The following is a 25,898-nucleotide window of genomic DNA, read 5'->3' on the forward strand; positions in this document are numbered from 1 at the left end:
GGGTAGATATGTTCAGTAGAAGGGAATATAACAGTGATACTACATGCATTGGCGGGTTTGGTTGTAAGAGCAGCTCATCAAAGTCTGTCGGGTCATCCAGAATTTCTGAAATGGGGGAGAAAGTACGTATGTATGACATTAATTGACTCCTTTGTAACCACATGATTGGGGGCCCCGGACCCATCTGGGGGGGGTAGGTCTGGTCTCAAAGATGGGTCAGCGCGTAATACCTGTGCTAAACGTCTATGACTATCCCTATTCCAGGGTCCAAATCTCTCTTCATCCTCCGCCGGAGGGAAAGCCGGAGTCCCAAAGAGAGGAGTCATCGGGCCCCGAGGTTTAGATAATTTACTCGTTAATAGCATTAGAGAAAATCTGACGAAGCCTTTTGAAAAATGGGGTGGAAATGTGAATAGGAATGGTTTGAAAGAGATAGAGGAATCGAGGGAGGACATCCATCTTTAAAACATTCACCCTACCCAACCAAGAAAGCTGTTTAGATGTGTATGCGGTCAGATCCACTTGTGTTCTAAGAAATAGAGGGGTAAAGTTGCTGGTAAATAGTTGGGAAGCGTCTGTTGGGATGTGAATTCCTAGATAACGTATAGATGTGGAGTTTGTCTTAAAAGGGAAGAAAGACGTAAGCTGTTGGAGAGCTGCTTCTGGGAGTGAAATATTGAGTATTTCTGACTTACTATGATTGACTTTAAAGTTACTAACATCTCCATATCTCTGAAACTCCTGCATAATGGAGGGTAAGGAGACTTGCGGTTGGGTCACAAATATGAGCAAGTCATCTGCAAATAGGGCAAGTTTAGTATGTATGGGGCCAATACTAACACCGTGGACAGCCGGGTTGTTTCTAAGGGCGATGGTTAGGTGTTCCATAACAAGAACATAGAGAATGGGGGACAAGGGGCACCCCTGTCGCGTTCCATTGCGAATAGTGAATTTTGGAGCTAGAGATCCGTTTAGTCTAATCCTAGCGGAGGGAGAGGTATATAGGGACATTATTCTGATGAGCATATTTTGGCCTAGACCCAGTTGTTGCAACAATAGGCGAAGAAATTGTCAGTCGACGCGGTCGAAGGCCTTTTCCGCATCTACCGTGAGAAGGCACAATGGGACATTGTGGGCTCGAGCATAATCCACAATGAGAAGTGTTTTTAGGGTGTTATCTCGTGCCTCTCGTCCACTCACAAATCCCACTTAGTCTAGGTGTATTAATCGGGGTAACAACGGTTGTAGTCTATTAGCTAGCACTTTTGCATACACCTTTAGATCTACCCCTATCAGGGAAATGGGTCGGTAATTAGCACATATATTCAGGTCTTTGTCTGGTTTTGGGATGAGGGTGATATGTGCCTCTAGAGTTTGCGGCGGGAATACCGATCGCTCAGAGATTGAGTTAAATACTTTTGTTAAGAAGCGAGTGAGAAGGGGGGCAAATTGTTTATAAAATTTCGGGGTGAAGCCATCAGGGCCTGGACTTTTACCCGATGTGGTAGATGCAATGGCGTGGGCAACCTCGTTTTCTGATATTGGAGCTTCAAGGTCCTCTATCGATTCGTCATCTAGAGTTGGTAGCGCATTTTGTGCGATATATGAGGCTTGTGTATCCGCTCTAGTACCGGGGGGCTCGGTGGGGCTTGTTGTAGGTATGTTATAGAGAGATTGATAGAAGTCCCGGAAAACTTGTCCCATCTCAGAGGGTGACGAGACAGTTCTCCCAGAATTGTCCCGTTTGTGGGGTATAAAGGTGTTAGGTTGTTTGCATGTAGGGTGCGGGCTAGTGATCTACCACATTTATCTCGGAATTTGTATTGGTGAAAGGCTAGCTTGTTTGCAAAGGTGCGGGCTGAAGCCTCATATAATTCCCTAAGCTGAGAGCGAGCGGAAGAAACCTCCGCAAGCACCTCCACAGTCGGGGAGCATTTATGGTAGTCTCTAGTGTCCTGAGTTTGTGTACCGCCGTGGCTATCGCAGTCGAGCGCTCTTTTTTCATGCGGGCACCCATTTGGATAAAACTACCCCGTAATACCGCCTTTAATTCCTCCCATTTAATGGGTGGTGGGGTGTCATCAGAGGCGTGGTCTGTAAAAAAGTTCAAGATAGTCTCAGCTATCCGAGTATCGAACCCTGGCTCAGTCAGAAGGGAGTCATTTAACCTCCATGTCCATTTTTTTATAGGGGTAGAGGGGACTGTAAGTGTCAGGAATATAGGAGAGTGGTCGGACCAAACCATAGGGTCTATTTCACAATTTGGGGACCAATCTAAGCAGCTGTGGTCGACTAAGAAATAGTCTAGATGACTGTATGATCGATGAACATTGGAAAAGTGTGTGTAGTTTCGTGATTCTGGGTACAGTATTCGCCATACGTCTACAAGATGCATATTGTAGATGGCCCGGTTTAGGGCTCGTAATTTAGGAAAGGATATAGAGGAACGGGATGTCGATGAATCCAAGAGTGGATCCAGGGGTGTATTAAAGTCCCCCCCGAGTATGAGCTTACCCTTTGTGAAACCCGCCAAGATCTTTAAATACTGCAAGGCCGATGGGACTTGGTGTGTGTTAGGCAAGTATAGATTAGCTATTGTAAATTTAGTCCCCCATAGAGAGATTTTCACAAAGACGTACCTGCCCTGGGGGTTTGCCATATGATCGAGCAGTTCAATAGGGAGTGTTTTATGAAACGCAATAAATACTCCCTTAGATTTTTGTGTTGGATTGGTACTGTGGATCCATCTATTAAAGTATCTACTGGAGCAGGAAGGGGTGGATTCCGAGTGAAAGTGGGTCTCCTGCAACAAAAGTACGTTGACTCGTCTTTTGTGCATCTGGTATAGTATTTGCCCACGTTTCGAAGCGATGTTCAGCCCATTTACATTGTATGAACGAAATATCAATTGGGGGCGTGAGGTCTCCGTGTGAGCCATGCTGGAGCGATAGAGGTTGTATAAAAAAAAAAAAAAAACAATAAGAGACAGAGAAGAAGTATGCAACAGTTCGGGGTAGGATGGGGTGACGGGGTGAAATACCGAGGTGGGAGAATAAGAAGAGAAAAGAAAGGAAAGAGAAGAGTGCGAGGATAATGGAAAAAGTAAGGTGTAAATGAAAGGACACCTAAAAAATGTGTCCGGATAACTAACGCGTTTGCTAACGCAAAACATTGCGTGAGATATCACGCTTTAGGCACAAACAGTGCCTGTCCTACTTTGGGGGGAAGGTCGAAATGAGTGGGCCTGAGCCGTGATCCCAACAGCGAATCAGGCAGGTATAAAGTGTATGTGGCACACTGAACATGTAAAACGTATGTGAAACATGAAGCATAAGGCATCTTAACGAGAACAGATGAGAACAATCAACTAAATATAAACAGCGGATATAAGTAGTTAACCTGAGATTATATAGAGAATAAATTGCAATTACATTGGCTCCCACTTGTAGAGAGATAATTTAGCCAAAACTATAATATGTGCATAGGGGGAATAGGGGGGCGGGGGATCCACCCGAGGAGGAACCCAATCGCTCCAGGTGTGGTGCCTTTTAAACTTACATTCTCCTGAGGCGGAGATTTATTAAGACCGGAGGCCAAACCTCTCTTCTGGGTAGCATCCCCCACTCCCGCCACACCCCCCCCCCCCACCGCACGCTACAGAGGGAGGGAGTGTGAGGAAACAATCTGACACAAAGCAGAGCATTTTATATAAAACCGTTGGTGTATTGTAGCATTACCTAGCGCCCTCACTCTAGTGAGAGTCCCAAGGTGATCATAAGCTATGTTCTCTCCCGAACCCCAGCCAAATAATAAATTGGCAAAGAGCAGGAAGAGAGCCAATAGGTCCGAGCCCTGCTTTCCCTACATCTTTAACCCAGTTTTCGGGGGGTCTCGGGCTTTAGGGTAGAAAAGCACAGTTCAAAAATTAGAGTAACTTTGCAAAACAACACAAGCCGTCCATCTCCTACCAACATCCGAGTTAATCTTCTGGAGAGGTAGGTCGTCTCATCCCTGGACCAGAAGAGACTGATCTAGATCTAGGTCGTCTGCGGCGCTGTGGGAGTGGACCAAGTCTCAGCTGTCTCGGACTATCGTCTGGAGGGTCTAGCCAGTTCAAGACTTCTACCAGCTCTTGTTCAATAAATAGGAAAAAGTCAGGTAGTTGGTCCGGATCAGAGAGCGTGAACCTTCCGTCTCCCCGTGTCACCTTGATGCTGAAGGGGTGACCCCATGTATAGGAGGCACCGGCTTGCCTTATAAGGTCTAGTAGAGGGCGCACCACTCGACGCATGTATAACGCATTGCGAGACAAGTCAGGATATAGATGGATAGAGGCTCCAAAGAAGTCCACTAAGCCCATGTTCCATGCTTTTCGCATAATCTCCTCTTTTAAGGTGTAGTAGTGGACCCGACATAGAACATCGCGGGGGCGTCCATCTCTGGCCCCCCCCGGCCCGCCTACCCTGTGAACACGATCCAATTCAATTGGTGATCCTGCCTCTCTGCCCAGCACTTTATTGAGGATGGATATGACAGTGGGTTTCAGTTCTGCTCCCGATGTTGCCTCAGGTAGACCTTGCAGTCTAATATTATTTCGGCGACTTCGATTTTCGCTGTCTTCTATGCAGAGCTGCTGGTGGCATAGGCGATGGAGATGTGTCGCGGATGCAGATTCAAGAGCTATTATACGTGCCTCATGGTCATCTTGAGCAGTAGTTAAGACCGATACCGCTTCCTCATTAGCTGTGACTTTTTGTCTCAGAGCGTTTAGCTCTACTTGTAGGGAATCCTCCATCTTGCTTGCCCATGATTCAAAATCAGTTCTGAAGGCAGAGAGGAGGGCTGTGGCTTCTGTTATAATGGGTACTCCCGACACGGGATGAGGGGTTGTCCCGGTGTCTGTGTCTTGCGATGTGACTGACCTTGTAGAGGAGGCTGATGTCTCTCCTCTGGAATCTTGGAATTTCTCATTTGTGTCTTCTGTCATGCAGGCTGCTGCGGGAGTGGCGGTGGGTGGCTTGGTCTTCCCCGGGTTGCGGCCCGGCGCCATTTTATCTTTAGGGTTAGTCGGCGCTGTTCTGAGTAGATACCTCTGTATGGTGCCTTGTTGTGGGTCAGCAAGCTTCGAAGAGTGTGAGCTAGCTGCCGCCATGTAAAATGCAGGTGTGCTATATTGTGGGAATAGCCTGTAGCTGTCGGGATAGCACGGGACTCAGGAGTGTGTGGCTTCAGCCATCCATGGTCGATTGCTCTCTATCAGAACCCCTGCTTCCACAAAAATGGGGGGAGCTGGGGGTGGGGGAGAGCAGGTCCGAGAGAGCAACAGTGTCTCCCTTTCAGCGTGGATGTAGATCCTAAGTGCTGTATGCGCGGAGGTATAGGGAGGGGAGCACAGTCTAATTATGACTTGTTAAACTGTGGGCCTGTCTTCACTAATAGGCCGCAAGATGGCGGCCGGTGCCAGCTGTCCCCAATCAAGAGAAAATACTGGTACCTGAGTCTCTGAGGTCAGTGCAGGTGTGTCCACTGCATATGATGGTGAGCTGGGTGTCCCCTGTACCACCGGTCGCGTTACTCTGGTCCGGTAGTGCTGGAGGCCTCACAGGCCTCAGATCTGCTGTAGGCCGCGGGTGTCTAAGGCCTATTTCCGCGTAAGCTTCTGCGGGATCCTGGGTCCTCACTCAGTCCGGTCAGCCTCCGGATTCAGCAGTCTGGGCTACAGGCCGGCCGATCGCCCTCCGCCCCACCAATCGCAGTACGCGAGGCCGGTGATGCTTGCTGTCTTGTAGGCCGTAAGATGGCGGCCGGCTTCTAGTGTAGGGCCGGCCGCGGCCTGCGAGTATCTCGATCCGCCAGAGGAGCTGGTCAAATGACCCCAGCAGCAGTGCAGCCAGTACCCGGCAATCGCGGGATAGATTTGGGGAAAGGTTTTATGTTGTAAGTGCTCCGGATGGTAATGGATTGCAGAGGGCTCGGCGGAGCTCCTCTGCAGCACGTCCACCCACCTCGACGTCTGGACACGCCCCCCCCCCCCCCCCCAGAACATTTTTTTAAAAGTGGAGCATGACACCTTTTTTACCACACTTTTTGGTGTGCTCGCAGTACGTTTGTTGCACTGCAGACACACGCATGCTACCTGTGCTTGGGGAGCTGTTCAAATTTAATGGCAAATGCGATGCATGGGTAATGGAGGAGTTCTATACAGGAGACTGGAGGCTGAGTTAAGGCCTGGCCTAAAAGAAAGAGAAAGCTTTTTCCGTAGTTAAAAAAAAACCTTTATACTCCACCCGCTCTGACATTAGTTTATTCCTGATTCTGTCTCCTTTCTTTCATTATGTTTATGAAATGCTGGCTTCCCTCACCATACTGTTTCTGTGGGTGCACTGTTACTGTTGCTGTCTTCATTACTGACTTTAGCTTTGTCACTGATCTGTGATTATACTCCACCTGCCCTGACATCAGTTTGTTCCTGAATTCATATCCTTCCTCTCATTATGGTTCTGATATGCTGGCTTCACAAACCCTTTTGATATGTCCTTTGGCCTTCCTTTTAACATCTGACCATAGTTACCAGCGCAATGCAATCCAGTGGCCATGTTCTATGTATCTAAGTACCTGTAGGCGCAAAACAGCATTGGAAGTTGGAGACAGCAGCTACTATAGGCAAAGCACAATGTAGAGCAACTGTACAGCTATATAGAACATAAAAATCTTTCTTCACTTTCTAGTCTGGGTATAGCCTATTGGTCTAAATCAGTGGTCTCCAAACTGCGGCTTTTTGCTTGCCTTTATCTGGTAAATCTGTAATTTATTCATATAATATTAAGTACCAAGCATGTATAGAGTCATATTTCCTTCATTGTGCTTTTCACCTCACCCACCAGACCTATTGAAGGGACCGTTATGTTTAAGAACATTAAACATCATCTTCTATAAGTAGATTGAAGGAAGCAGTTAAGATATCTACTGAGCTTGGAAACATTCATACTCCCAAGAAGAACAATTAAGCAAGACTGTTCCTCTGAATAACTGTGCCCAGAAAACTCAACCAATCATGTTATTCCTTTTCATTCTTCTTACTTAAAGCTTTACATTTGCAAAACATTCTTGCAGTTATGTCAGGCTTTAAAGAAAAAAAAACTCCCAGCTGATGAAATAATGAGTATTCAAAAATGATTGTATGCTGCTCTGGAGACACACTGTAAATCCAGCAAAAATTCTGTAAAATTAAGATTTTGATAGAAAAGGTGACCTTTACAACTTTACTTAAAATGCAGCTAATGCCACTCTAAAATGCAGCTGAACTATTAAAATGAATTCATAGAAAAGGGACACTCCATCCTTCAGTAAAAAAAAAAAGAATGAATGAATCATGACAAGTACTGTATATACGGTAGCAGTAATATAAAACATTTACAACAGGTCCAGCAAGTACACATCTCTGTGGTTTCCCTGGCATACTTTAGGCTTAGCCCACATGTAGGGCATATTCACAAGTAATATAAAGAATGGAATATAAATTATTATACAGTTATAGCTGGTAGTAGTTTTTCACATTCACCTGGACTTCTCTATTTTAGATGTTTCACCACACATCCATGTGGCTTCCTCAGTTCAATTGAAATGTTTTCAACGTTACAGAATAGGTCCGGTTCAATGAGATTATCTACAGCACTATTGCACTATTTATGCCATGACCTGAATAAATTCAACCCTTCACAGACGTACGCTATACAACTTTTTTTTTTGTAAAAACACTGAATTGGTAGATTTGGCTTTTACCTTCTAGGTTGCATGCACACTTAAGCTGCTAAAAAGTATGCAAAGTAACAAGTTCTTTCTCGTTCATTGAGGGACACAGACTTGGGTTATACTGCTGCCCACAGACATTTCCCAAACTTTTGTGTACTGTGTTCCCTGCAGAGCATTCTCCCGGTTCCAATTATGGTACAGCCTCTTGTGTCACCCTAGCTCTGAAAACCTGCCTTTGGGATAGACCGTGTAACCTGAACCCCAGGAGCTACCTTTATTATTACAGCAGTTGGGCACCATTATTATTCTTAATTTCCATCAATTTACTAAGGAAAGGGTTAAAACACAGAGGGACTGCATGCTGTGTGATTAGTTAGGGCCATTTCACACTGGGGCGGGGGCGGCGTCGGCGGTAAAGCGCCGCTATCGTAAGCAGCGCTTTACCGTCGGTATGCGGCCGCTAGGGGGCGGTTTTACCCCCCGCTAGAGGCCGAGAAATGGTTAAAAACCACCGCAAATCACCTCTGCAGAGGCGCTTTGCCGGCGGTATAGCCGCGCTGTCCCGTTGATTTCAATGGGCAGGAGCGGTGAAGGAGCGGTATACACTCCGCTCTGAAGATGCTGCTAGCAGGACTTTTTTACCGTCCTGCTAGCGGACCGCTCCAGTGTGAAAGCCTTCGGGGCTTTCACACTGGAGACAAAGCAGCGGCACTTTCGGGTCAGTTTGCAGGAGCTATTATTAGCGCAATAGCACTTGCAAACCGCCCCAGTGTGAAAGGGCCCTAAGAGTTTGCATGTCACACTCCATGTTCTTGTTCCTGCCATTTAGCATGAGGTAGCACCTTCTTGTTACTGCCCTTAATCACAACTGGCATATGATTTAACCTTGGTTAGTCCTTGCTTCTGCCTTCAAGAGAATAGACTAGGTTTATGAGAAGGGATCCAGCTTCCCTTCACACTGATCCTCTAGTCATAGTGTGTTTAAAAGTGACAACACTGAGCTACTGTATAGATGGGTTAATTGCCATCTCCCGTCTTATCTCCTGTTTGAATTTTTTTGTCAGTGAACATGCAGAGAACCCTGTGGTTGAAATATTGGGCTGCGAAGCAGGTATGCAAAAGCGTTTAAGTACAGTGTCTCTTTAGAGCTGCCTAGGACATTCATTAAGGATGTCACTAGGGGTAAGAGTACTTATCTACCCCAGCAGAAGAAACTTAGACCCTAGGCTAAAAAATACTTTTCTTCTTTTGTGGGCATCATAGGTGCGTTCTTGCATGTACACAGTTTTCCTTCACATCAGTGATTCCTTTACTTTGCTAAGGTTCCCCAGCACTTCCAGTTCATGGCCCTGCCATTCGGCCTGTCTCCCTCACTCTGGGTTTTCTCCAAGACCCTAGCACATATGGGATATATATGGATGACCTCCTGTAGATGGAGGCCAACAATGTGGCAAGGACAATTCAGACCTTGAAATAGTTTTTTTTTTTTAATTCAACAAAGATTTTTATTTGAAAATACACCAGCATACAGTGCCAACAGTACATATCAGCATACATTTCAGCGTAAACCCACCCGCTATGGAGAGCACACATCTAAATATCTCAAGCAAGAGAATGTATCACTCGAGGCAATTTGCATAGAAGGAAAAACACAAATACAGCTATTAGTTGCACCATTCACCTGGACATATCTGTCACTACTCAAGTATTCTAGCAGTGTACCCTGCATAAATTTACCACTTTAGCCAGCATTGAGCCTAAGCAGCCTTCTTTGGTCAGATCCACCAGAGCTAGCCCCAGAACATCTAACAATGGTGCCCATATCCTCTCAAACTTATATGCATTACCCCTGTGTTGGTAGATAAGTTTTTCCAGTCTCAGCTGTTAACCTATATTTTTAACCCATTCCCTCACAGTAGGGGTGTCTACCGACTTCCAATAAACCATGATCAGTATAGCCTCTCTGGTGTGAACCTCCCAATCATACTCTTCCAGTATACCCAACAAGCATGCCTTCGGGTCCAGGGGAAGGGTCACCTGAAACACTTAGTTAATTTGACTCACCACCCCCGCCCAATAGGGATGTAGTTTCGGGCAGCGCCACAAAAGGTGAACCAAATCTCCATGGTTCCGCTTACACCTTGTACAAGTAGACTCTGTTTACAAGCCCATCAAGTGCAGTCTATGAGGAGTAAAATACACCCTCAATAGGAAATATATAGCCGAGTTAGTCTTTGCGATATATTTAATGAGCACGTAACCACAGCCTGACAAGTCTCCTCCCATTGCACTCTCTGGGGGTGTCACCTCAAATAAAAGTATGGCATGTGAAATTAAGCCTTTAGATGAGCCAGCATCCCTAATGAGACTAAACAAGGAGTGGGAGATAGGTGCCATTCCGAATATCTACCTTGTGCCTTAACTGCATGTTGTAGCTGCAGATAATAAAAGTCCATGGAGGGTGGTATATTAAATATATCTTGCAAAGCAGCAAATGTCAGAAGTTTCCCATTGTGGAATATTTGGGTAAAGTGTGTTACCCCATATACTGTCCACCTAGCACCACTCTGCAATTTAGCCATCTCCATATATATATATATACCATATGGGACTAAATTCCGTATAGCCTGTCACCTTCTGAAAGTACCTGGTCTTGTTCCAGACCTTCTGAAAGAGGTTTTAGGTCAGAAAGTGTTTGTGCGGTAGTCCAAAGGCCTGGGCCTCGAGCCTGTGAAATGGACTCTCTGTTGAGGGTGTGTGGGCCATCACCATCATAGAGAAACTATGTTCCCTGCTATCTGTCTTATTCCCCGTACTTATGGTGCCTATAAGATGTTGTAATTGAGCCGCTACATCCATGTATTGGGCATTGCCAATCCATCATCATCTTGGGGCCTTTGTAGGTGTTCTAGCTTGATTCTGGAAGAGTCTTCCTTCCAGATCAGGGCCCGGAAAAGCGTATCTACTATTCAAAAGATTTTCAATGGGATCACTGTTGGGGTATTATACAGAAAGTAGAGTAACAGTGGCATAAGGATCATTTTAATGAGATTCACCCATCCAGCTACTGATAAACGGAGGGAGTGTCATGTTTTGATACGGTCCCGAAATCATTGAAGAAGGGGGGAGATATTAAGGTGACAAAAGTCTCGGAGGCTAGGCATCACCAGAATCCCCAAATACTTAAATGAGGATGTTATGGGTATAGGGCATGCAGGCGTTACAAGTTGTGTGTCATTTTCACCCAGTAACAGTAGAGCAGATTTGGACCAATTTATATTAAGGCCAGAGAAATCACCAAATTCTATAATAGTGGTCATCCCGTAAAGAGACGTCTGTGTACCCCAGCATAGAGAGCGTGTCATCTGCATATAACATCACCTTTTCCTGTATATCCTCATATCTAAAGCCAACAATACCAGGGCGGGACCTAATGCTGATTGCCAGAGGTTCTATCGCCAAAGCAAACAGGAGAGGTGAAAGAGGGCACCCTTGCCTAGTACCCCTCTGCAAAGTAAAGGTGTGAGATAGTTTCCCGAATGCCCTAATCGCGGCTTGTGGTTGAACATAGAGCAGGCACACCCATGAGATGTACTGCGGGCTGAATCCAAAGTGCCCTAGTACAGCCCACAGGTACCCCCAGTCAATGCTATCAAAAGCCTTCATAGCGTCCAATGATAACAATGCCCTACTGCCTACATTATTAGCTGGAGACTGGATATTTAAGAATAGCCTTCTCAGATTAAGGGCAGTGTACTTATTTGGCAAAAAACCGACCTGGTCAGAGTGCATAATAGACGTGATAACCTCATTCAGTCGGACCGCCAACACCTTTGCAAGAATCTTTACATCATACTGTAAAAGTGAAATTGACCTTGAAATTGTTTGGTTGGATCTTGAACCTTCAGATGTCACCTTTGGAACTGACATATCACTTGGAATATTATCCTAAATGTAGCTCAAGCGAGATTTTTTTTCTTCCCCAAGAGAAACTTTAGACTGTATGCTCCTAAACTCAGGTTTTTCAGTCAAGGAGTCAACTTACACGTCACTTCTGTATGAGAGTGCTGCGGTTGATTGTAGACTCCTACTTGGCAGTTCCAATTGCTCTCTAGACCCCAACAACTCAACATCCTGTCATCAAGATGATTGAGAGAGTACACAATTGGTGCATTCTCTAGACAAATCAATTCGTCTGATACCAAGGACCGGACTGTCTTTGGCCTGGTGGCTCAGGAATCCAGCCCAGAAGTTGGAAAAAGCCTTTCTTCTGATCTCTTTGAGGATCCTCACAACAGATGCCAGCCTGAACGCCGAAGGAATCCTATCTCCGAGCATTTTGGTTGTCTCTAAAATTCAGGACATTGTGACATGATCCAGTTGGACGACGCCATGGTAGTAGCGCACATACACCATCAGGAAGGTACCAGAACACTTGCCATGGAAACAGGTAGAAAGGATTCTGTCTCGGGAAGAACTTCACAGTCAAGCTTTATCGTTGATTTCCCAGTGGACAATTGGCGTGCATATTTTTTTGGCCTTCAACACCTAGATTCAAGGGATTGGGCACTACACCCAGAGGTGTTTTTGAAGACCAGTGTCACAGGTGGGGGATGGCATATGTGGACCTTATGACATCCAGATTTAACAATAAACTGGACAGGTTTTTCTCCAGTTAGGTTCTCTAGCTGAAGCAGTGGATACTCAACTGGATCTGTGGGATCAGTACAGCCTGATCTATGGTTTTCTCCCCTAAAACTCCTTTTTTTTTGCTCAGCTAGATTGAGTTGGAGGGCATTTCAGTGATCCTCCTAATTCCAGACTGGCCTAGGTAGATGTGGTACATCAGACTTCTGGCAGATGCTCTGTGGTCCTTCCAGGTAGCCAGGATCTTCTTTCCCAAAGACCCATTTACCATCCTGCTTTACAGTCGCTGGCTTTAATGGTGGCTGTTGAAGCCAAGGTCTTAAGGCACAAAGGCCATAAGGCCTCTTCATATTGGTGATTCTTGCAATGTGTTTACCTCAGGGGGTTAAAGCCCTGTTGCTGTTTTCCCTGTTTGTGGCTTTGCATGGCTGGATTGTGCCTCCTCTTTGGGTGTGTTTTAGATCATTTATTTCCTCCCCCTTTCTGTTGTATGCCATAATGAGGAGGAGCAGAGCATATGCGTCCCTCCCCCGATTGGCTACGTTCCCTGTAGAATCATGCGGCACTATGCAAAGGTACATTAATAAATTAGCACTTAGAATACACTGACGTTAGGCTAGGGGCGGGCCAATTGCGGCGCGATCATGTGACGTCACTCGGCGGTGGCGCCGAACGGCGACTAATCAACTCCTAATCATGTGAGGCTACAGCTACCACTTGGTATAGGGAGGTATAAATATAAATGTCCCTCTTTGGTATGCTGCAATGTGGTAGATGCTTTCCTTGGCGGGTACACCAGACTGTACATCCTACATGGTAAGTGCGTGATTGTCATGCAAAGCATGAGAAGTGTTGTGTTGTACTTCTGGTTTAATAGCCCACATAACAAGATTCTCATGTTGTTGTAATGGGCCCTTGGACTGTGTGCAGCCTTATTCATTTCTGCTAGCTGCAGGAGAGGCTGTCATCCACATTTAAAAGGACACACTTATGTTGTTGGTGAATATGTATATCACTAGTACTCTGGATAAAACGCAGTTCCTGTAGGCTATATTTATACCACCCCCCCATTCACCCCCCCCCCTTTTTTTTTCACGGTTCATCATCTGTGAATGATATCCTGTAATAGACTCTACATGAGTGACATGTTTTAAACTAGTAAGTACAACCTTTCTTTCCTTCCTTTCTTTTTTCTATACATATTTTCCATAGATATTTGGTTCCATCTATCTAAGTATTGAGCATTGCTCAGCTTTGAGAGTAATACGCACTAATAGTTTTATCTCATCATACAGTTACTGGTATTGGAATTTTACGTTCCCTCATCTATACGGTGATTTTTGACGTTCATTGTGGAAATTTCCATTTGTGGATGTTATATGCTGACAAGGTAGTTGCATGTGTGTTAATTGTATGTCACTCGGTAATGACGACGGACGACGGCTAATGTTTTTTTTTATCTACTTATGTTATTGTTTTACAATGTCTGATTGCGTCCTGACGAAGCAGACCAGCAAAACGCGTTGACGCACAGGGGCTCACTGTTGTCTGTATTGTGCTAACATCTTTGTTATGCCATACATCCATGTTAATTGTGTGTCAATTGTTTGTGTTTTTTAATTCTTTTGATACCTGCTCTATGTATGACTAATTATCTATAAAAAGTTTTTTATATGCTCTCGTCCATTTTGCCTATAAAGTCCGATCTAGTGCCATCTTTGGTCCCTTTCTTTAACAATTTACCCCTTAATTACGGATGTGGCTTTAGGAGTGTTTCTCTAATTCTGACATGGTCTAGTAGTATAAACAGTACCAAAAACATGTTTTCATGTCTACACATATGTTCCAACATAATAATATGTAGTGTAAAGGGGTAGCTGGATTTGTCTCCAGTGGGACATGGACAGCAAGTAAAAAGATACAGATAAATAAGATTCTTAAAACTCCAGATGGATAAATGGTTGTAGACATTAATGTCGCATCATTAGAAGGCTCTACGCGTTTCGTTGACAACTTCCACTCGTCAGGAGCAAATGCGAAGTCCATCTAGGTGTATCTGTAAAATGATATGACCAGTGTGATCCAATATTCCGCCATGAAAACGGGAGAAAAGGGGAGGGGGGAAACACATAGTACCTTGCAGATCACCCTCCACAATCCCATGGGGTGCTGGGAGCCAAGGGCATGGTGGAAATATAATCTCGGGTGCTGTGGCAGTAGGGTCCCGCAGCAAACAGATCAGCACAAAAAAACAAGTGAGAAGGACATGTCCTAGGTGGGATGACAAGTGAAGAAATGGTGGATCCTGGCTCATTCTGTGAAAAATATTTACATGTTTTTCTTTTTTACCCAATTACAGGGATGGAGGCTTGTGGCTCAACATATTGTAGCCCCCGCAGTTCATGCGTACCTGTTGCATGAATTCATTTTTACTCTGTCACTTCTGCAGGGGGCACTACTACCTTTCATATGGGGAGAATGACCAACACACATACAATAGTTTTACTTTGATACCGCTCCCCTTCCCGTGCGTGATGGTAGCCTTGGTTTCACTGGTGTTTTTGTCATTCCCGGGAACTGCGATGCACGCTCGGGGTCCTCCCCTCCTCCTCCTTCCCCACTGGGGGCGATGCGCTCAACGTGCATCATCGTCATGTTCCATACGCCGTGCGTGTGATTCCACCGGCATCTGCCATGAGGGATGTTGAGTGTCATACTGCCGGACGACTCAGGCTGCCCAAGTATTTGCGCCATCCCTCTCCTTAGACGCTTCACGTGGCGTTGAGAGTGGCCCTGCGGCTCTACCTCAGCACAAATAGAACTCGGGGGCAGCACTTATTCTAGATCCACTTGGATTCACATGCACAACTTGATTATATTTGGATTATATTTCCAGGGTCAAGGTACCAACTTGGCTCAATGTTTTTCCTTTGGGTGGCTGTCCTTCGGTGCTCAATATAGCTCTTTCTACTCATCTCTCATGGTGACCTGCACTGTCTGTCACTATTTGTATACACCACTTTACTCCTGCTTTGCACCCAGTACCCTTGGTAATACTTTTTATGGGCTCCTGCTCTCACAGTATATACCAATTTGCACTTATGTTACACTTTTTTTCATCATTTTTCACAGAATGAGCCAGGATCCACCATTTCTTCACTTGTCATCCCACCTAGGACATGACCTTCTCACTTGCTTTTTGTGCCGATCTGTTTGCTGTGGGACTCTACTTCTACAGCTCCTGGGAGGATAGTTCCACCATGTCCTTGGCCCCCAGCACCCCCATGGGATTGTGGAGGGTGATCTGCAAGGTACTCTGGGTGTTGTATTTTTTCTTCCTCCCCTCCCCTTTTCTCCCCAGTTTTCAAGGCGGGATATTAGATCACACTGGTTATATAATTTTAAAGATACACCTAGATGTACTTCACATTTGCTCCTGACGAGTGGAAGTTGTCCACCAAACATGTAGAGCCTTCTAATGATGCAACATTCACATCTACAACCATTTATCCATCTGGAGTTTCAAGAATATTATTTATCTGTATCTTTTTACTGTCCATGCCCCACTGGGGACAAATCCAGCTACCCCTTTACACTATGTATGGTATTAATATGTTGGAACATATGTATTGACATGAACACGTTATGTTTTTGGTACTGTTTATACTACTAGTCCATGTCATTTCCACTTGTGCAAATTAAATTCATTTTTGCTTTTCTACTCGATTACTGTAGCTGTATGCCTCATTTAAAGCCCCAAACCCCCCTTTTGTATTACATATTTGCCTAGGGATGGAGGCACAGGATTTCACTAGATTTTGGCCTTATTTGAAGTTCCATCCATGTTTTTACATGTTTTTCTCGTTTTCTCTGAGTTTGTTCAGGAGCACAGATCCAACCCCCCATGTTTATGATCTTGCCTGCTTTAGTGTGCTATCCCTCCAGTAGGTGGCAATATGTCCCAACTGTCTCTGAATTCTGTGTCCCTCAAACTTTAAAAAAGGATTTTTCAGTAAGTACAAAAATAGAATTTTTTCACAGGTGTTATTAAAAAAAAAACATAATCATCTCACTTTTTATTGATCACCTTCTTTAAATAAAATAGTGTAGTAGGTGTATGAAAGTAAATGCTGTCAGTTGCTGTAGCTTAGAAACTGAAGGACTTCATTTTCTGGTACACTGCCCTAGTGGCACTATGCCCATTCTGTATTCACCAACTTATAATTCTGGTGCACGCAGAACCACTAGAGGATAGAGGTCATGGTAACATTACCAGCTCTCACAGGCTCAGCTTTCTAGGTTTCTTTTGTTTTTTTTTGTTTTTTCACCAACGCCCTATATTCTCTGTATGGGAAGAATACGTTTTTTTTTTTATCTTTTGATTATATGTTCTATTAATGGAGTTTTTATAAAGATTAATTTCACGGAATTAAACCCTGATATTAACATAAAAGTGATGTTACTTGATATGGATCTTTTCCTCGACAATTATTTTGGAAATGGCATTAATTCTTTTTTTTGATCTTCATCCTATATAAAATCACTCCAATCTTGACATTGCGGATATTCCATATGCTTTATTTCATGAGTTTTGTTTCCAAATTGTAGATTAGTTCATCCTTTGCTTTTCTGAGAGTTAAGAAGTGTGGGAAATGGGCGAAATATGTCCATGTTCTCTACCAGCTTTCATATATCTTTGTGCAGTTTCCAGTGCTCCTGTTTGAACTTCAGTTTTTAGATGTCTCAGCCTTGCCCTTTTCTCTTCTTCTTTCTCCTAATCGACACATTTCCTGAAAAAAAAAATAATGCACTTGTCCAGCAATACTCATGTAATGATGTATATAAAGTAAGTCCTACTCCCTGAATGGTGAAAAACTATATTTTATATTGTATCCTCTTTTTTAGGAGCATCTGTCTTTGAAGAAATATATTGTGGACATTATAGTTGAAACTGCAGCTCCTGTTGAACCTGTAAAGGAGGTAGAGGAGAAGCAAAAAAATAAAAAGAAAGCTAAAAAGTTGAAGACTCGCATGAATTCCAGGTATGCCTCCTTTATGGTCTTTACATTTTCTCTTAACAGAAAAAAAAAAGAAAATAGTGCCACTTTTACAGTATATGGTTAACTGGTAAGAGGATAACTACTGTATAGGCATAGAAGACCTTGAACCAGCACGGAGGGCAGCAGTAGGGGAAGTCCCTAAATGTCTGGCTACATTTCTGTTTTTCTATACTGTAGTACCACTCAATAACTATATAGGATTATTACAATAATTATCATTCTGGAAACGTAAAGTGATACATCTTCTGTCAGCTGGTTTCTGTCTCATAACTAAGAAACAGTTTATGTCTAATGGAACAGTTTGTCTAATGGAACAGTTTATTTTTCAAGTCTTCAGCAAAAGAAAACCATTTCACTTTTGCAATTCAACACTCTTTTATTCATAAAATTGGTAATGCAATTATCACTGCTTATACAGTTGATTTAGCTTATAGTCTGTAACATCCCACTGCTGCCACCAATGTAACGAGCCCCCTTGCTCGCTCGGTTCCACTCTCCCGACACTCCTCTGCAGCTATAGAATCAGACTGCAGATCACAACATCTGATTGTTCGGTCATCCGATGCTCCGGGACTAGAACTACAGCTCTGTGCCGTTCTAGTCCAGTTGTGATAGCTCAGAACAAACACCAGGCAGGCTGTATGTAAGTTCAAACAGGAATCTCACTTTATTGCAAAATACAGGCTTTTATACACTAAAAGTCCTGCTCATATTACTCTAACAATACAGCTGTAACCTAATTAACCTAATTAACATGAGCTAATTAACTAATCCCTTTAGACAGCCTAGATGACTCAGACATGACCGTTAGGCCAGACTGGCCGTCTTGTAGTTCAGAAAATCCAATCAACATTATCACAATCAACATAGACTCTTCTTCACACAATAGCAGAGTTAATTAACACAAATAACAATGGGGATCTAATGACTCTTAGATCCCATAGTAGACTTATTTACAATACACATTTTAGCAGACACTAGACAGACAGGTGTTGGAATTTACATCAGCATCTCCTAACAGTATCTGTCCCAGCATCATGAATCAGCCACTATCCCAATATGGCAAATCCAGGGTCCCCAGAGTCTGTGTGTCCTGGGGGACCAGGACCCAAATCCACAGTAATACCACCTCAAGGGTCCCCAGGCATACAGCTCACAAAGAGCACCGTTCCCCCAAATGCAAGGGCCCCTGATCGATCGGCAAGAGGCTAGCATACAGTCCCCTCCAAAAGTCTCTCTCCCGGCTAGGTCTATCACATAGTCTTTTTCAAACTTAGCAAAATGGGACACCCCTTTGAGATGTTTTCTGTTCAAATGTTTTTTTCCTTTGAACGCACATTTATGACACACACGATGTCTCATGTAAATGTATTTATTTATAATTATTTGGAAAAATGTTAGTAGGGGAAATGGTGCATTTTGAACAATTGCGGAGGCTTAAAATTGTCTCTATTCAGTGCCATGTCCAAGTGTTAAAGCACTAGAGACAAAGCACATTGGTGTGTATTCATACTTAAAGGGGTTGTAAAGCTTTGTGTTTTTTCACCTTAATGCATCCTATGCATTAAGGTGAAAAAACACCTTGCAGTCACCCCCCCCAGCCCCCGTTTTACTTACCTGAGACCCGAATTTCCTTGGGCGCGATCCGCGTTGCTTTCACCGAGCTTTAGTCGGCTCTTAATTGGATGATTGATAGCAGCACAGCCATTGGCTCCCGCTGCTGTCAATCAAACCAGTGACGCAGTGCGGCTATGGCCACCGAGTGTATCACACAGGAGCGTGCCCGCAAGGTAACCCCCTCAGGAGAGAGCTTCCCAGAGGGGGTTAGCTCTTGCGGGGAGGAGCCGCGAGAGCCGCTGTAGGACCCCAGAAGAGGACGTTCGGGGCCACTTTGTGCAAAACAAAATTCACAGTAGATGTAAGTATGACATGTTTGTTTTTTAAAAAAAAAATAAAAAACAAACCCATAGTATCCCTTTAAGGTCCAGAGCACAGTACATTTACCAAATCCATATTCACCCGTATTGACCCCCTTGGCTTTTTACCTATTTTGTTACATTGCAGCCTTTAGTTCAATGTTTTTTTAATCTGAATTATATTTGATGGATCAGAACACAATAGTCTAAGTTGGTGAAGTAAAATTACAAAAATATATACATAAAGCAATTTTCCAGAAAATAAAAACTGATAATTGGCATGTGCATGTGTATTCACCCCCTTTGTTATGAAGCCCATAAAAAGCTCTGGTGCAACCAATTACCTTCAGAAGTCACATAATTAGTGAAATGATGTCCACCTGTGTGCAATCTAAGTGTCACATGATCTGTCATTCCATATACACACCTTTTTGAAAGGCCCCAGAGGCTGCAACACCTAGCAAGAGGCACCACTAACCAAACACTGCCATGAAGACCAAGGAACTCTCCAAACAAATAAGGGACAATTTTGTTGAGAAGTACAAGTCAGGGTTAGGTTATAAAAGAAATCAAAATCTTTGATGATCCCCAGGAGCACCATCAAATCTATCATCAACCAAATGGAAAGAACATGGCACAACAGCAAACCTGCCAAGAGACGGCCACACACCAAAACTCACGAACCAGGCAAGGAGTGCATTAATCAGAGAGGCAGCACAGAGACCTAAGGTAACCCTGAAGGAGCTGCAGAGTTCCACAGGAGAGACTGGAGTATCTGTACATAGGATGACAATAAGCCGTACGCTCCATAGAGTTGGGCTTTATGGCAGAGTGGCCAGAAGAAAGGCATTATTTTCAGCAAAAAACAAAATGGCACATTTTAAGTTTGCGAAAAGGCATGTGGAAGACTCCCAAAATGTATGGAGGAAGGTGCTCTGGTCTGATGAGACTAAAATTGAACTTTTTGGCCATCAAAGAAAACGCTATGTCTGGCGCAAACACAACACATCACATTACCCAAAGAACACCATCCCCGCAGTTAAACATGGTGGTGGCAGCATCATGCTGTGGGGATGCTAAAGCAACACTTGAGTGGTTTAAGGGGAAACATGTTAATGTGTTGGAATGGCCTAGTCGAATCCAATAGAAAATCTGTGGTCAGACTTAAAGATTACTGTTCACAAGTGCAAACCACCCAACTTGAAGGAGCTGAAGCAGTTTTGCAGGGATGAATGGGCTAACATCTCAGTGGTAAGAAGTGGCAAGCTCATAGAGACTTATCCAAAGCGACTTGAAGGTTTTATGGCCGCAAAAGGTGGCTCTAAAAAATGTTGACTTTGGGTGCGGGGGGAGGGTTAATAGTTATGCACATTGACTTTTTCTGTTATTTCGTCCTATTTGTTGTTTGCTTCACAATAAAAAAAAAAAAAAAAAAACATCTTCAAAGTTGTGGGCATGTTCTGTAAATCAAATGATGCAAATCCTCAAACAATCCATGTTAATTCCAGGAGGTTGAGAGGCAACAAAACACGAAAAATGACAAGGGGGGGTGAATACTTTCGCAAGGCACTGTAAATTGGGATAAAATCTTAGGAACAAAGAACACGGAGGAGAGATGGGTTTGCTTTAAGAGCATATTAAATAAGGGCATTAGCCAATGCATCCCATTAAGTAATACATTTAAAAGAGAGAACAAAAGTCCTGGATGGCTTAACTCCAATGTAAAAATGCATATAAAGGCAAAGGAGAAGGCCTTTAAAAAATACATGGTTGAGGGATCATCATCAGCATTCAGACATTATAAAGAATGCAACAAGAAATGTAAGGGTGCAGTAAGGACGGCTAAGATAGAACATGAAAGACACATAGCGGAGGAGAGCAAAAAAAATCCCAAGAAGTCAGTACAGTACAGTACAGTATGTAAACAGTAAAAAAGGGAAGACAGACCATATTGGCCCCATAAAGAATGAGGAAGGACATTTAGTTACAACGGATGAAGAGATGGCGAAGGTATTGAATTTATTTTTCTCCTCAGTCTTCACAAGGGAATCGGGGGGCTTCACACATCACAGGAACCACCTCCATGGTTAACAGAGGTCAGAATTAAAATTAGACTTGGGAAACTTAACAATAATAAATCACTGGGACCAGATGGCTTGCACCCGAGGGTACTTTGGGAACCCAGTCAAGTAATTGCCAGACCATTGTTCCTAATTTTTACTGACAGTCTAATGACTGGAATGGTACCAGCTGATTGGAGAAAACCCAATGTAGCACCAATATTTAAAAAAGGACCCAAAATAAATCCCTGGGAATTACAGACCAGTTAGCCTAACATCAATAGTATGTAAACTCTTGGAGGAGATGATAAGGGGCTATATACAAGATTTTAGTAATGAGAACGGTATGATTAGCAGTAATCAGCATGGATTCATGAAGAACCGTTTTTGCCGAACCAATCTATTAACCAACTATGAGGAGGTGAGTTGCCATCTAGATAAAGGGAGGCCCATAGACGTGGTGTATCTGGATTTTGCAAAAGCATTTGACACAGTTCCCCATAAACTTTTACTGTACAAAATAAGGTCCATTGGCATGGGCCATAGGGTGAGTACATGGATTGAAAACTGGCTACAAGGGCAAGTTCAGAGAGTGGTGATAAATGGGGAGTACTCAGAATGGTCAGGGGTGGGTAGTGGGGTCCCCAAGGGTTCTGTGCTGGGACCAATCCTGTTTAATTTGTTCATAAACGACCTGGAGGATGGGGTAAACAGTTCATTCTCTGTATTTACAGACGATACTAAGCTAAGCAGGGCAATAACTTCTCCGCTGGATGCGAAAACCTTGCAAAAAGATCTGAACAAATGAATGGGGTGGGAAACTACATGGCAAATCAGGTTCAATGTAGAAAAATGTAAAATAATGCATTTGGGTGGCAAAAATATGAATGCAATCTATACACTGAGGGGAGAACCTCTGGGGGAATCTAGGATGGAAAAGGACCTGGGGGTCCTAGTAGATGATGGGCTCAGCAATGGCATGCAATGCCAAGCTGCTGCTAACAAAGCAAACAGAATATTGGCATGCATTAACAAGGGGATTAATTCCAGAGATAAAACGATAATTCTCCTGCTCTATAAGACTCTGGTCCGGCTGCACCTAGAGTATGCTCTCCAGTTCTGGGCACCAGTCCACAGGAAAGATGTACTGGAAATGGAACGAGTACAAAGAAGGGCAACAAAGTTAATAAAGGGTCTGAAGGATATCAGTTATGAGGAAAGGTTGCGAGCACTGAACTTATTCTCTCTGGAGAAGAGACGCTTGAGAGGGGATATGATTTCAATATACAATTACCATTCTGTTGACCCCACAATAGGGATAAAACTTTTTTGCGGAAGGGAGTTTAACAAGACTCGTGGCCACTCATTAAAATTAGAAGAAAAGAGGTTTAACCTTAAACTACGTAGAGGGTTCTTTACTGTAAGAGCGGCAAGGATGTGGAATTCCTTTCCACAGGCGGTGGTCTCAGCGGGGGGCATCGATAGTTTCAAGAAACTATTAGATAAGCACCTGACCGACTGCAGCATACAGGGATATACAATGTAATACTGACACATAATCACACATAGGTTGGACTTGATGGACTTGTTTTTTTTTCGACCTCACCTACTATATAACTATGATATATTTAATGTCTTTGCAATTTTATGTATGTTTCATTATCCTCAAATTGTTCGACAAGTTTTAGACGCAGCTATTTACAGATTAACCAGTAGCTGCCCGCCCACTGTCATATGACGGCGGGACGAGGCAGCTGTCGTTCTGGGCGGACGTCATATGACGTGACCGCCTTTCCGAGCTACTAGGGGGCGCGCGCGCCGCGTCACTCGGGGCCGGATGCGTGTGCCCGGCGGGCGTGATGTCCGCCGGGCACCCGCGATTGCCCAGCAACCGAGCAGGACCGTGGATTTGTGTATGTAAACACAGATCCACGTCCTGTCAATGAGGAGACCGATGTGTGTGCCTTGTACATAGGGACAGCGATCGGTCACCTCCCCCAGTCAGTCCCCTCCCCCCACAGTTAGAATCACCTCCCTAGGACACACATTAACCCCTCGATCACCCCCTAGTGTTAACCCCTTCCCTGCCAGTCACATTTATACAGTAATCAATGCATTTTTATAGCACGGATCGCTGTATAAATGTGAATGGTCCCAAAAATGTGTCAAAAGTGTCCGATATGTCCACCGCAATATCGCAGTCATGATAAAAATCGCAGATCGCCGCCATGGCTAGTACAAAAAAAATTAAAATGCTATAAATCAATCCCCTATTTTGTAGACGCTATAACTTTTGCGCAAACCAATCAATATACGCTTATTGCGATTTTTTTTTTTACCAAAAGTATGTAGAAGAATACATATCGGCCTAAACTGAGGAAAAAAATTGTTTTTAAGAAAAAAAAATGGATATTTATATTAATAAATAAAAACCACAGAGGTGATCAAATACCACTAAAAGAAAGCTCTATTTGTGGGGAAAAAATGATAAAAATTTAATTTGGGTACAGTGTAACATGAGCGCGCAATTGTCATTCAAAGTGTGACAGCGCTGAAAGCTGAAAAATGGTTTGGGCAGGAAGGGGGTGAAAGTGCCCTGTATTGAGGTGGTTAATGAACCTCTGCCCATCTTTACTTCTGAGATGCTCAGACTCTCTATGGTGCTCTTTTTATACCCAGTCATGTTACTGACCTGTTGCAAAATGTTCTTCCAGCTCTTCCTTGTTAGTACCACTTACTTTGCCAGCTTTTTGCTTTTTTCTGCCCCAACTTTTTTGAGACATGTTGCTTCCATCAATTCAATATTACCTTATTGTTTTCTTAAAATGGTCCATATTCTCATTTTAAACATTCTATATGTTTTCTACTTTCTATTTTGAATAAAATATGGGTTTGAGAGTTGCAAATCATTGCATTCTGTTATTATGTGGATTTTACACAGCGTCCCAGCTTTTTTGGATTTGGAGTTGTAACTGCCGTTGATTTTACATATATTATATTTTATAGGTTTGATATCATTAGTCTCCATATAAGTTAAACTTTTAAATATATGACCTCAACATTTTAATTTTGAGTATGACAAAAGTATAGAGTATTGAATTTTTCTGGGCATTCCATGTATATTTGCATCACTTGTGTTATATTGTATAGTAATTATTTCTAATAAACTGATATAGATTTTGAGGCAGCCAACTCTACTACACCTACCAGTAAGCTGCCGTGTATCTGAAGACATACACTTGTGAATTAAATAATGTAAAGATTATTTGCTATGCATCTGTCTGGAGATTCCCAGAGATGAGCCTAATTTATGACCACTTTCTCTGATTGAGCAAGAAAACTGAGTATTGATTTTCAAGATGAAGTTTCACCTGTTAAGAGCTTTTCCATAATTGGAAGAAGCTGTCGTGTGAGTCTGTGGCTCTCATCCAGTTCACAATAGCCTGTTTCAGACTTGGTAAACCAGGCCGATTCTTCTCCGCTGCTATTGATTTTTAAATGAAGTATCAAAGAAAATCAATAATAATCAACAAATAGAAGGCGTCCGCCACTGGTGTCAAATCTCGGTACATGTTTAATCAATTTAGTGTTCTGTCACAACATGGGACAAACTAAAATATCATCCCATAGAAGGAGAGTGGTCAGGACTGCAGTTTATCACTGACATGTAAAATTACAAGATCATAATGGACAAGCATGGCAATATTCTGTCAGGGACATTAGATCACCTCCACATCATACCACCTTCTGTAACACAAGATGTTTACTACACATACATATGAATAATTGTTATGTCTAATAGGGTTACCCATATCAAATAAGTTTACAAATGTTAAGATCTTTATTAGTTTAGGGCGCTTAGTTGTAACCACACACATTTTTTTTTTCTTTTGACTTTGACCCTCATTGCCAACTCTAGGAACTAATCTGTGGATGTTTGTACCACATAAACATCCTTGTTCAGTGAATTAATTGGTGCAAATAAATATTATTCGAAGGTGGTTATGGATCCCCTCTATTTATTGCACCTATGTATTAACTTGTCTATTCCTATAGTTAGTTCTATTTAAACCCTGATTACATGTTACTGTTGATATCACAATAATACAAGGTTAGCTATGAAACCAAGCACACTGCTTAATAAAACAGTCTTATTTATTTCCCAAGAAAATAGGAAACGCTAACCGGAAAATACTAAAGAAAGATATTACAAACATATACCAACAGAACACATAATACAAGAATATCAAAGATACTTATCACAATGCTTTCCTCGAGGCTTTGTATCGTCAGGCTGGGGCTCAGATGGCAAAGAGAGATAGGCATGAGGCTCAAAATGGTGGAGAGAGCCATGCAGCCCAGACACAAGCCAAGAACGATAAGGGTAGAGACAAAGAGGAGGCTCTCAAACTCCTTCAATCCTTTTATGCTTCAATCATACACCATCCAGACCCAACCCCATT

At 43.2% G+C, this 25,898-nt stretch overlaps 1 protein-coding gene across 6 annotated transcripts in view; it reads left to right on the plus strand.

The window, feature by feature from the left end:
• Positions 1–25,898, plus strand: part of SCAPER (S-phase cyclin A associated protein in the ER) — a 500,548-nt gene that overhangs the window by 263,241 nt on the left and 211,409 nt on the right. For all 6 annotated transcript variants that reach the window (XM_073619203.1, XM_073619204.1, XM_073619198.1 and 3 more), the window contains one exon: positions 17,305–17,441. In XM_073619203.1, coding sequence (XP_073475304.1) covers positions 17,305–17,441 — 137 coding nt within the window. The remainder of the gene's footprint in view (positions 1–17,304; positions 17,442–25,898) is intronic.

The sequence above is a fragment of the Aquarana catesbeiana genome, linkage group LG03 (genome assembly GCF_042186555.1).
Source record: "Aquarana catesbeiana isolate 2022-GZ linkage group LG03, ASM4218655v1, whole genome shotgun sequence".
Taxonomy (NCBI): Eukaryota; Metazoa; Chordata; class Amphibia; order Anura; family Ranidae; genus Aquarana; species Aquarana catesbeiana.